The following is a 13,483-nucleotide window of genomic DNA, read 5'->3' as shown; positions in this document are numbered from 1 at the left end:
AGAGCCGCGACCTCGCGTGTCTTCCCCCACGCAGGGGCGTCGCGCCGCGGATCCGCGCGTCCCTGCGCAGAGCTGGGCAACGAGGGCTGTGACTCGCTCCTCCAAGCTGAGCAAGTTTCGGCATCTCCATTTCGTTGAAGCCAGTAAAGTCATGTTTTGCCTTTGTTCCAGCTGATTTGAGGCATGAAGCACTTCTGACAGATTTTGGAGATGCAGCTTTCACGGGGATTCGGTTGTCACATTTACCGTAGGCTCAAGTTCAATATCAGAAGCCCTCTGGTTCTTTACAAAAGGCTCGAAAGAAAGTTTGATGTGCTAGATTTTTAGTACTCTTTCAGAAAAAAAAAAAAAAAAAGTAACTAGCTAAATACCCATGGAAAGCAGAACACATGATCTTGCCAGACAAGGATTTGCACGCTGTGGAAACACATTATTTAACCTCAGCTTTTGTTTTTGTTGTTGTTCTTTATTTATTTTTTACATGCAGGCAGAACATAATCCTGGTAGTTCAGACTAGCTGCAAAAGTCAAGGAAAAAAAAAAACTGTTCACTTACTCAAGATGAAAGACAAGAAACTGTGCCTTTTAAGATTATGATGGACACTTACAGATATTATCTCTGGTAAGTTTTACATTCATATACTCCGTTATTTTCTTGAGACCACCTGCCTTTCCCATTCCTAGCTACATTTTAGTAATATCATCAACAGCCAAAGCAGGTACCAAAAAGCACTGCTGGCCTAGCTTCACCATGTGCTACCTCACTGTAAAATCTGAGCAGTTGTTCACAAGCTTTCATAAAGCCCACGCAGCTATTGCACATTCCATCCGTTTGCGAAGTCAGCATCTGCCCGTGGCGCTGGAGTCAGCGTGGACACCTGAAAGGCTGGGTAATCTCAGAGAAATGTGTGACATGCAGGAAATGTGTGTGACAAAATACGGAAACATTTGGCAGTGATTTAGAGCTTTACTGCAGATCTCTCATTTAAAAAGACAAATCTTCAGAAATGGGGTGGCAGAGCATACATGCAAGCAGGTTCTAAATTCAAATGGGGCTCCCTCCTAATACAACAGACTGACTTGATCATTTTAATGTAACATTTTTCCTTAGGTATACATGGCAGTAGATATATTAAGTACCATGGGCATCAATATAGTTTTCTAAACTGCAAGGCCATCAATTTAAGTTTCAAATTCTAAATTTTAGGTGTTTGTAGCTTTCAAGGTAGTGTAGCTTAGTTCTTGGAAATGAAGGTCAGTGCTTCTGAATGTGCCCAACTGAGCAAAGAACTTGTATTTTTGATGATATCCTTAACACATGACATTTATGTCCTAAAATATAGCATGTTACTTAAGGTATTTTTAAATTAGTTTCTGAAGGTTTTCTGTCTCTTTACAAGTTCTTTTTCTCACAAATTTGTGTTCTTCGACCACCGGTTGTATGCGGGTGCCCAACTATATTCACGTCATTCTGATTTCCACCTAAATTTGAACCAATCTCCCATTTCTACCACAAGACAGAAGTCTTACATAATTTCAAAGGAACAGTCAGGTGGAGGAGAGAGATCCTCCTGGCCTCCCACTGAGGGAATGGCTGCAGCAATAACTTGCCACGGCGGGGCAGCCCAGATGGGTTTGCCACTGTGCTGCCAGTTGCTCTGCTTCCATTGCTGCAACCACCCCTGCAAATCGGACTGTAATTTGGAATATGCATTCTCCAGAAACCCACAATACCTAAAATGGCTTGTTTTTCCTTCGTGTTAGTTGGTGACGACATAGCTGGTTTTTTATTGATCATGTCCATTGGGATCTGATTATGTCCATCTTGCCATTTTATTCCTAAAACCTGAATCTCTTGTGCAGGTCCCTTAACCTTATTTCTTTTTATGGCAAAACCAGCTTTCAGGAGGATTTGGATTATTTCCTCCCCTTTCTCAAAAACTTTTTTTTGCTGTGTTGCCCCACATGATGATATCATCAACATATGGCAGGTGTTCCAGACCTCCACCGTGTTCCAGTGCATTTCTATTATTTACTGAGGGAAGTTTAACAAGTTGCTTGCTTTCAGTATTTTATCTCCCTAGCAGAGTCTAAAACAATACATTTGCAAATAAAGCACCACTGGAGCCACTACTGCCATATGTCCTGTAAATACTGTATAACTCCAATAAAAGAAAACAAACAACGCCCATCAGATCAGGGTGTGTGAGTATGCACGTACGTACCTGAAGAGAGCAAGGGTAGTGTATTGGGTCTGGCTGAGATGGAGTTAATTTTCCCCATAGCAGCCCTCATAGTGCCGTGTGTTGTATGGTAGCTAGAAAGGTGTTGGTAACACCAGTGTTTTGGCTACCACTGAGCAGTGCTCCCACTACATGAAGGCTGCCTCCTCCCCCAGCAGGCTCAGGGCTCCAGGGATGGGCAGGATCTTGGGAGGGGACAGAGCCAGGACACCTGACCAAACTGACCAAAGGGATATTCCATACCATATGACATTGCTCAGCAATAAAAGCTAAAGGAAAGGAGCAGGAGATGGGCATTCATTGTTATGACATCTGTCTCCAGGAGCAACCGCTACGCCTATTGAAGCCTTACTTCCCAGGAAGTGGCAGGACATTGCTTGCTGATGGGAAGTAGAGAATAAAATCTTTGTTTTCCTTTGCTTCTGTGCGCTGCCTCGGCTTTTTGATTTATTAAACTGCTTTTATCTTGACCCATGAGTTTTTCATCTTATTTTCTTCCCCCTTGTTCTGCTGAGGAGGGGAGTGATAGAGTGGTTTGGTGGGCACCTGGCGTCCAGCCAAGGTTAACCCCACAGGTGGGATTTTAAGTGCTGAGTAACCACAACTCTAGACCAGTGAGCAAGGCCCAAAGACAAGCCAACAGTCCAAAGTGGGAAATGTGAAGTTGGGTATTGTTCATTCAGGTATAAGCGCTATGAATAGCTAACCTTGTGAAGAGATCTATAGACGATGAAAACTGGCCTCCAAGACCAGAACTTTGTCCAGCTGACAGTTTCCTTTATTGTCACCTCCAAAATGAAGTCTTTGCAGAATAAAAATGAAAACTAAAGTTTTTCAATTGTAAAACATCATTATTGTTCCTTCTCTTTTGTCATTATTTGAGATTAAAAAGCTAGAAACATTCCTATACCAACGTGAAACTGGAGTTTGAATTATATTCTGCATTTAAGTGTTTTAAATAATACTGGGTGGCATATATAGTTTAAATTTTCTTGACACATTTCTGGGCTGACAGGCATGTCACAGCATTCAAAGTCAGGATGCTGGCTACATGTTGGGTTCAATTAAAATTATCTAGGGACATAAATGAATTCTCAAGAGTCCTTGTCATCTTCACTATTTATATAGAAAAACACTTAAATGGAAAATTTAAGGAAACAACATGTTAAGCTAGGTATATTCTCTTCATTGTTTTAGATGAACTGACCTCAAACTCTCTCGGCATTTCTAGAGTACAGTTTTGAAAATGAAATACACTACACTACACAGCAGTGGAACCATAATGTATACAAAAGTCTGGCCCCCACTATAGTTATCAGCATTGCAGGGTATCCAGATAGAAATTACCTGGCTGTAATCCCCTTTAGATTCAAAAAGGTTTAGAGCAGACCAGTCTCCTTACTGATTGCATCCATACCTTCAGATCACTGGCTTTCCAAAGCGAAGCTCTGCCAAACAGCTAGCCTACTACAGCCTTGGAAAATGACGGCTGTGTTGTTAACCAGCACACTAGGATGTCTGTAGCTTCTCTTTCAGAAAGTGTGAGAGGCCCTGCACACTGCTTATATCCAGCTGAAGCAGCAGCAGGTACAACTTCAACTCCTGAAGTTTTGCCACTGCTGCCTGACTGCATCCTGCACAAGCTACAGCATCCCCAAGAAACTGCCTCCACTGAGCTCTCACAATTGTGAATCCAACTCCTTTATTGTTCCATGTCACCACAGCTCCTGCATTGCCAGGCATTTTCTTTGGCTAATAAATTCCCAAGTAAAAATGGTAGTGACATGCCATAAAAAGAAAAACACTAAATCATGTGTAAAAGTTTTATACAATACAACAGATCATTATTATTTCATCCATTTCCTAACCCTTAAACTTTACACAATAACCATTCAGCAAGCGTGCCAGAATCCAAAAGCAACAAAATACTTCAGACACAATGGACATGGGAGAGAAGCAGGGAGGAGGCTTAAGGAAAAAAAAACAAACCACTACTTTTGGTTGAACAATGCAAGCCCTGTCCAAAGATCCAGCCTACCACACATACGGTACAGCAGGTCCCCTGATTCTGCTCTCAGCAAACAGCCCTCCCCTGGCAGTCTGCCCCAGGCAGTCCCAGCTCTGTTCCCAAGACATGGTCCTCCTACCAGCATCACCAGGGGATGTGCTTCTCCTGCATAAGCTCCTTCCTGACTCTGACTGGTCCTGGGAACAGCCAATATTTTCTGCCTCATTTCCACCTCCTACAGCTGAGGTTGTATCCACACAGCTGATTCTCCTTCCTTGAGAACCATGCCACAGCAGCAAAGGCTGTGAAAAGATTTGTCCTCTGTTCTTCCTTCTGTTCATACCAGAAGAAACTGTCTGTATTAGAATCAATTTCACCATCAGAAATTACATTTCTGAAGATGACTACTTAGCTGTCATCTTCCACTTCCCTTCTTTACCCTGAAATGGGGTAAGTAGGTTTAACAAAGAACAAGCACTGTGAAAACACTTAAATATAAGAATCTGAAATGCATCTCTTGGAAAACTTTCAAACTTGTAATTTGTTTGGCTTGAATGTAAAAAAAAACAACCCCAAAACAACAGATCCTGAGTTAGACTTAAGGATGAGCTTCATAGAGCATAGGGGAGACTCAGAAACTAATTTGTATTTAACAATGGACACTATCCAGCTGTGGTAAACATACCTAGGACTCTTACAGTCTGGTCTTTGCATAAACCCGATGAAAGCTCGGTCAATGTTTGGAAAGTTTGTACATGCCAGCCAGAAGGACATGGAACTTCTGAAATGCTGCTTGAGTCATTACATTTCAAGTATGAAGAACTAGGTATGACTCTCCACTGTTGGATTACATCTCTTGAAGTTGTGCACAAATTATTACTAAATCAGAACAGCTGTGTTTATTTTGCTAAGATACCATTAATTACAATTAGAAGAACATAACACAAACCATGGTTCTTTCTGTTGCACACCAGAATGACAATCCAGTTACTGTATTAACGGGATAGCTTTGGGAGCTATCATACTGTAGGCCATCTGCAGGTGGTACATAAAATGCATTTAGAACTTCATACAGGGATTTTGTAACTTATCTGTTGTCCTTAAACTAAAGGCCTTTGATTTTGTTCTTAGAGAATAGATTACCATGAGAACTTCTGGGGCAGCACTTATCCTGCTTTTCAATGAGCTCTAGGGCATGACTCCTTTGGCAACACTTCTATCTTCATAAAAACAATAGTTGGTCTTTTAAGAATACAGTAGCTAACAGTCACACCTTTGTTCTGTGCTGATAAGCAATTACCAAAACCACACACACTATTTATGTCCAACATCTTTTGATCCAAGGCTTCCCAGAACACAAACTCTACCAGGGGAAGTCAACCTACAACTCAGTCAGTTAAGCCACTTTGGCATTGTCTTGCTGACTCCTGATTAAGAATTAACATGTCCACTGCTGATTTGTCATTACTAATGACAAGTTTATAGGCAATTGTTTCCAGCTTGTTTGGTTTCTCACAGCAAGAGGAAGAGGGCAGCAGCCTCTCCCTGCAGAGCACAGTGCTGTGCACACCTTGCCCCACAAGGAAGACAGGGTAGGGCCCTGGCCAGAGCCCTGCCATGACTTCTGTGCTGGCTGGCACGACATGATGGAGAAAGAGCTGCACAGTTATAGCGTGGGGGTCACCAAACCCCACCTCACTCCAGCCCCCTGCAGCCAGCCACCCCACAGACTGGGGCTGACCCAGGTGCCTTGCACTACAGCCAGGTTTCCTCTACTGCCACACAGCTCCATCTCTACAGCTTGAAGGTTGCCACGGCAACCTTTCACGATTAAGCATCAGAAATGCAATAACCAAGATTTAAAATGAGAAAACAAATTTGGTGCTCTCCATGTCACTGCTTCCTCTACGTGTGATTTTGCTTGGATGACTTGTTTGGGTTACTATGATAATGATCTATTTCAGTCCTATCCTGCAATAGTATTATACCATTTACAGTTCATTTTCTTTACTAGATGGAGAGCACTTAATCCAAATTTTTAATAAGGGAACTTCTGGCTGTGCAATAAATGAAATGGAAGTCCTAAGAAACAGTTTGCTGTATCAGTTCTGTAGTTTATTTCTCTTTATATAGTCCAAACTTCACACATTCCAGCTACAAACTTAGCTGCAGAACGTGACAGTGTATTTTCAAACATTATAAATTTTTAGTTGATAAATACAAATCAGTAAGCAATCATTTATTTACATACATATTAATAAAGCCAGCTGGTTAAGTTTTGTTAATGATATGTCATTGCTATTTTTATTTTCACCTAATTCCATTTTGTGCTGATAATAAGGAATCTCCTTGTTATTATTAGCTTCCCCTCAACCTGGTCAAATTGTAGATCTCAGAACACCCCCATTCCCCTTTAAGAAACGCTGCACAACCTCCAGAAGCAACTATGGTCCCTAGAAAGTCTATTGTGCTGAGAAAGCATAAGGCATCTGCTCCCTCATCCCAACTCCGTGTCAGAGATCTGTCTCAGGGGAGTGGAAGAAGGGCTGTCAATGATTTAATTAAGAGTAAGTTCAGGTAAACAAGGTCAGGCACCTCTACATTAGGGCAACATCAAATTAGCCTGTATCATCGGGGCTGGAACACTCACAAATCAGCTTTCAGGCTACATAGTCAATGCTGTGAGCAGCCTAATGGAGACTGCTGGGAAGTGTAACCTAGTGTAGACTTAATCCCAGAGGAGTACCATAACTGTAACCCACTTTGTAATGATAAAGGACCTTGCTGCTGCTGTGGACAGGATGAGACTGCTCTGGCTAAGTGCCCTACCAGGAGACAGGCTAATCCACAGCCATATTACCACTTGCACAGGTACATAGGCTTACCAGCTTCGAACAGTTTTGTCACTAAGAAACTGGCCATGAGGACCATCGGCATCAGAGGGCAAAAGGGCCAAATAAACTGGGGTCTCAGCCCCTTCATCTGGCGATTTAGTGGCTTTAGGACCTGCCATGTCTGTTCTCACCCATCCAGGACAGCAGGCATTGAGAAGGATGTGGTCACCTTTTCTTTTCTCATTCAACATTCGGGCTTGAATCCTGGACAAGACTGTGACACCAATTTTGGATACTCCATAGGCAGTATTTGGCCAGCCCTCTTTCTCATGCACACTTTTCTTGGTATCTTCCACAAATTTGGTCATGAGTTTCACTAACTCATCCTCGGTGATTGTGTCACTGCGAAACTTTTGCTGTAGTTCTTGGCTGCAGCGTCCCAGAGCTGAGCTACTTACCATACTAGAGACATTCACAACTCTACCTGGTAAAAGAGAATAAAGACTGATTACTTTTACACACATTAAATAAGCTCACACACTGAAGTGGGCTTGCTCTGCATTATGTATTCAATGCTTAGGTGAATACCTGTAAAAAAATTTTGTGTCGGCTATTTTGCAGAGCTTCTGTTAACTCAATGTCAAGCGTTTGTACTGAATTCCACTTACAGAGGGTAATTTAAGGTGTGAACCTGCAAAAGCTCTCTATTGAACTTCATGTATTTCTTCAAGATATAGCCTGTTACAATCTGTAGACATATTCATAATACTAAGTGGCTTTCTCAGTAATGGCAGCCATACTTAACTTTCGAAGTTCTGGTCAAAAACGTTCTCATGTCTGCAACAGCTTGAGTAAAGTGCTGTGAGAATATACCTGAGAAGCCAGAAGAATACAGAACTCAACAAAAGCAATCTAGTTCTTAATGCAGTGAGACCATCAGCTTGTTTACAGAATACCTGAAGATTTACAAATCCCAGCATGCAAAACTGCTGTAAGTTTTTATCTCCCAGCACTTCAGGACAGAGAAACAAGTCAGCTGAATCAGTGATTCATTCATCTTCCCCAATTTTATTTTACACTGTTTCCCTCTTTCATGCTAGTTCACTGCCATTCAGGCAATTAATTATGGAATGAACAAGAGGATTTAGATCTTAAAAGCCACAGGAATTAATCCTTTCTGTTAATGACTTTAACAACATATTAGTCCTTCACCCTTAGTATACGAGGACTAAATTACAATTTTGGTCCTGTTTACTCTCCCCTACCAGCCCTCAAATTTCATTTACTCTATCCTTTCCTTCCTCCCTAGGGACTAACAGTTCCCACTCACCTGCTTGACTCTTCTTTTATAAACCTAGATGTATTTAAATGCTGACATAGACAACATGTCATTCATAGCAGCAAGAACATATCCAAATATCCACAAAAATACCTAGCAATCACAAGTCTTGAAAAGAATTGTATTAAAAAACACCTTAGATTTGGTGTGGGTATTGGATCCAAACACCGTCCTTTCACATCATCCTTGATATGCCAATAGCATTACAGGGCTCCCAGGCTTCGAGAGCAGGAGCATTCTGTGCAAGACAGTCATTCAATGAGGACAGATTCTTTGCATGTTGCTAACACCTCCTTATTATCGATGCATCTATCTTCTTTGACCCTCATCCATTCTATTTACCTTTTTTTGGTAAAGTGCTTTCTTTCAGTTCCCCCTGACATCACCAAATCACAGTAACTTAATGTACATCTTCAAGTGCCATTTATAACTACATCAACAGACACTTGCAAATACAGCAAAGGCTATGATCTAGAGACAGACCAGCAACCTACTGATAAGGTTTCCTCAGCATGTCACATCAAACTCAGCTGAAACATTGTTTTAAAGTACTTCCTCATCCTAGCTGTATCATCAAGAGGCCCCTTCTCAAGCAAAAACAATTTATGTAGGCAGATATCATGGAGAGAAAATGGATAAGTTCGTCACGTCTTCTTGAGGGCACCATGAGAATTCCATGTCAATCCATAACAGAAGAACGTGACTGGCTTGAAAATAGGTATAGACAGCAGAGACTTTTTGGAGGTCATTAAAGGCCATCTCTTCTCTTACCTACAGTACAGCAAGGGGCATTCTTCTTGCTATGGAGCAGTGTGTTTCTGAGACAGGACAGGATTTTCCCATTTAATGAGAACCAAAATTCATTAAAAAAAATTTCTCTACTTGTTATGTTACACTTACCATAAGGCTTCACAAGAGGCAACAATTCCATGCAAACATTCCTGGTTCCAAAAAAGTTTGTCTTCAGGGTAACCTCTGCTTGGACCGCAAATGGAGTTGTGTCATGAACTTTTCATATGAGGTGGTAGCAAGGAAGGAGGGGGGGGGGGAAATCAATCAGAATTGTATTACCGTTTGAAAGAATTTACCAAACCCCAAAACTTTATCTTAGTTCCTTCTTGTTTTTTGATAATTCGGAAACAGGCATATGATCAATTAAAATAAGTAAGAAAAAAAAAAAAAAGCAACATCACTAACACTCAGTCTTATTAAAAGATCCAGCTCTGCAATACTATATTAATAATGAGCTAATTATGCTTCCACCTTTTCTTAGCTGAAGGCTTTAGCTTTGTCGCAACTGAGCCAGTTGTATCACTCTGCAGAGTCATTTGCCAATGCACAGGCCATTTGTCTGGCTTTTATACAGAAGAGACAAGGTAAGACTGCCTTCACACCGTGAGCTGCCTAGATTGCCCATTGACCTGCATGTACTTACTCATACCCAGGTCTCAGAGTCTGGGCTGCCGTTACCACATGCAAACAAACTTTGAGGTGTCCTCTCCTCTTAAATGCATAGCACAGCACTTCAACACCATCCTGACATACCAGGGGAGGGGGCAGAGCAGAAATCAGAAGGGAAGATCCTGAAATTAGGATGCTGCCACTGAAGATGTTAAAGTTAGATTACCACCCTGGTACTAACATCCAACAGCATGGCAGACAACTGCTTCTACATCCTGACTCTTAAGTTATCATGTCTCAGTCTCTTAGCTGGGACTTTAAGTCAGAGCAGTGCTAAACTGCAACAAACACTATAAAAGCTTCCGTAAAGAATGCAGGGGTAAGATTTGTTGCAGTCTTCTGCAACAAATGAACTGAAAAATACTTGTGTCATAAATCACACTGAACTGACAGATCTGTGCTAACACAAGCAAAAGAATGGGAATCAGCAGCTAGGAAAGGGAGCTGATTTAGGTAAGCATAAGCTGACCATGGAACTGCACTGTAAGGGTATGATTTCATCAGACAGAATTGACAGCAAAAGTTGGTCAGGACATGCCAGGACATGCCAATTGACAATTTGGCTCAGCAATATACCATATGCTATGCCTTCTCCACTTGAAGGGGGAAGTAAGAGTTAAAGTAACAGCATTCCTCCTGTTCCACTACAGGCTCTATCTCTGCAGTGATGAAGGCCACTATCTAGACTAGGCAGGTCTTCACTTGTCTCCATAGTTCAGATTTCAAAACTCAAAAGAGAAGCAGTAACAAGTAATTTAGTAACTAATGTCGTTTTTATGGCAAAACATAGCTTTAATGGCTGATTTATTTATACTCTCAAGCAATGGACATGGATGGCATCAAGTTGTACAAATCACTTGCTTGCATTTAAATCTCAGACATGAAGCCAGACCATGATCTATTGCAAGCATTATGGCAACGGGAGAAGAAAAGAAACTAAAGACCTACACAACCCCAATGTCTTACTTCCATACCCACCTTGCAAGACAGAAATTTTTCCACTAATCTAACAAGATACATTATTGTAACATCTGATAGATAACACATTCCACACTCCCTTGATTTAACAAACATTACTAGAATGACTGTTCTCACAGCAGCTCATCCAGAAGGCAACCCACGGCTACACAATCATTTTATACATTAATAGTTTTTGCCAGACTAAGGACTTTGCTGGACTATCTGTAGTGCAGCACAAAAGCTGAACAATAAATTAAACTTAATGGTAAACCTAATCTTTGACAGACAGAAATGACACACAGTACTACAATAAAGAAAGGAAAGCATAAATTCTGGGATGGTAGCAGAAACTTGGTGAGGCAAGAAGCAAGCTTGGGTAGAAACACCAATCTCAGAATCAAGAATTAAAGCCAAAATATGAGATAAGGATCACAGCAAGTTCTTACACAGGTGTTAAACCCTTTAGCCTTTGTGCTAGATACTTACACAACAGTTACAACTGGGCTCCTCTATCACATTTCTTAATTGTATGGCCTACTGCTGACTCATAGTAAGTTGTCAGCTTGAAGGAAGTCTAGGCTAAACATGTGGAAGCAATTTCTGAACTAAAAAAAATAAATGTACAATGCAGTAAAGGAAGTAACAGGAGCTCCACTGGTCATACTATTTTACCTATTTGTCTGTTCAGTGGCTCCACAATAATAAATCTAAGATCTCTTATCACAGATGACCTCTAGCAAATCTTGTTGCAGCAATTTGAGGAGCCTTTATTTCACCTGTCCAGGTAGCCACAGGAAACACACACTGCACTTCAGTTGCTGTAGTTGCAGCCCAGTCTTGCTCAAACTCATTGTCTCTAGTAGGTTGAGCTAAGGCCCTGATTATGAATTGAAGAAACACTGGTCTGAAAACCTGCAGGCTTTACAAATGATAAGTGTGGACAGAGATACAATCTTTGAACTGTTACTGCAAGGTTTTAACACCTCTCAATCACATCCTGAAGCTCAGACAATTATATTAAGAGTTGCCTCCTATTAAGCTGATCTTGAACACAAGCAATCTTCCTGCAAAGTACCATGCAAAATATACAGTGACTACACTTCAGAACACCATTGCTGCAATCCCACTACATGAGAAGCTCCACCTTCAGCAGCAGGTGAGGTTTGATCCATATCACCTGATAGGCCTCCTTAACTCATGTTGTGAGCAAATGAATCAGCACAACACTGTGTTTGAACAGTTACATGTCCTAACTGGAGATGAGGTAAAGAGATTTAAAAAAAAAAAAAAGCAAAGAACAAGTTTGTACTGGCAGGGAAATGAACTAGTAGTTAGGCTTATGATTTGCTCTATCTGGACTAACATGATGCTCAATTTGTTTTTATAAACACCTACAAAGAGAATGCACCCTTCTACCTTACAGCTGCTGTGGCTTCCTCACTGTCCCTGCCTTCCTGTCCACCAGAAGATGAAAGAGTTAAATTCTTGCTCAGCACAGCAAGATTTAGGTTAACTGTTTAATAGATAAGGGAATGGACTGAGAAAGCAAGACATAAACAAAGATCACAAAACTATCCAGGGCCAGAGGCTCTTTTCTATCAACTGGAATACTTGAGGAGGTAAGGCATAGAGCATGAAGTATGATGCTTGCAGAAGAGAGAAAACACAAACCCCTGAGGAACATGGCTGATATTCACACAGATGATGGGTTCCCACGGGCCTGGTGAAACTCATGGGCACTGAGGCAATAAACCCAACTCTACTCACACACACTGTGTGCCTAAAGTATTTTCATGCACTGTATGTGATGCAAATACAATACTCCAGGGAAGCATCCTTACATGCACAGTTAGCCCAACAGATGCTAGAGGAAGAGCTATTTCACTTTACCTTCTCATCATGCTTAAGAAGGTATGCAGCCTGCCCAGCCAAAAAAGCAGCATGCCATTGGCACAGACATCCCATATAAAAAGCTTTATAAAATTCTTAATGCATCCACTATCCTTCACACAGCTTTGTAGCACATAGGCCTATCCCAGACAGTCCACTTCCTACCTTTGAAAGCGATCCCTGCATTGTTAACCAGCACATTCAGCCCTCCATATTTCTCTTTCAGAAAGTCACGGAGAGCTCTGATGCTCTGCAGATCGTCAATATCCAGCTGATGGAAGAGTGGATGCAGCCCTTCCTCCTGGAGCTTTGCTACTGCTTCCTGGCCACGGCCAGGGTCTCGGGCCGTCAGGTACACATCCCCCGGGAACTGCTTGCATAGAGCCCGCACAATTGCAAATCCAATCCCTTTGTTGGACCCAGTCACCACAGCCACTGGCACGCTGGACATTGTACTCCCCGAATGTATGCTGAAGTGACAGTAACTGCAAAAAAAGAAAATGTCACACTTGGATGGACAAAGACGGCTATCCGAAAATGGACTGAAGTGTTTTTTTCTTTAAAATGCTATTTAGAATTCCACTTTGAATTAATTAGATTGCACACTAACTATAACTTACTAAAGTAGCATGAGGTATTAGCAAAGAAATAAAGGTGTTGTTTTGAAGAAAGCCCAAACAGTGATTAGGTAAAAAAAAAAAAAAAAAAAAAAAAAAAAAAAAAAACAATAATTTTTTTTTAAAAAAAAA

The 13,483-nt window shown here is 41.3% G+C and overlaps 1 protein-coding gene across 1 annotated transcript; it reads right to left on the bottom strand.

Annotated features, from left to right (window-relative positions):
- Window positions 1–7,109: 7,109 nt before the first annotated feature.
- LOC104460965 (carbonyl reductase [NADPH] 1-like) lies at window positions 7,110–13,218 on the bottom strand. Its single transcript, XM_010072375.1, has 3 exons — window positions 12,900–13,218; window positions 9,324–9,431; window positions 7,110–7,568 (listed from the first exon to the last, which is right to left on the bottom strand). Exons 1-3 carry the CDS (start codon window positions 13,183–13,185, stop codon window positions 7,132–7,134), a joined length of 831 nt encoding a protein of 276 aa, XP_010070677.1. The 5' UTR covers window positions 13,186–13,218; the 3' UTR covers window positions 7,110–7,131.
- Between the last annotated feature and the right edge of the window lie 265 nt (window positions 13,219–13,483).

The sequence above is a fragment of the Pterocles gutturalis genome, unplaced genomic scaffold, assembly GCF_000699245.1.
Source record: "Pterocles gutturalis isolate BGI_N339 unplaced genomic scaffold, ASM69924v1 scaffold6132, whole genome shotgun sequence".
Taxonomy (NCBI): Eukaryota; Metazoa; Chordata; class Aves; order Pterocliformes; family Pteroclidae; genus Pterocles; species Pterocles gutturalis.
This window is presented reverse-complemented; position numbering and strand designations above follow the sequence as displayed.

Bases quoted from the DNA above. Each gene is read 5' to 3' on its own strand.
- LOC104460965 (XM_010072375.1), bottom strand. From the start codon at position 13,185: ATGTCCAGCGTGCCAGTGGCTGTGGTGACTGGGTCCAACAAAGGGATT. The intron at 9,432-12,899 runs GTAGGAAGTGGA...TCATATGAAAAG, and splicing joins TGCAGGGATCGCTTTCAAAG to TTCATGACACAACTCCATTT. The intron at 7,569-9,323 runs GTAAGTGTAACA...CTCTTTTACCAG, and splicing joins GCCTCTTGTGAAGCCTTATG to GTAGAGTTGTGAATGTCTCT.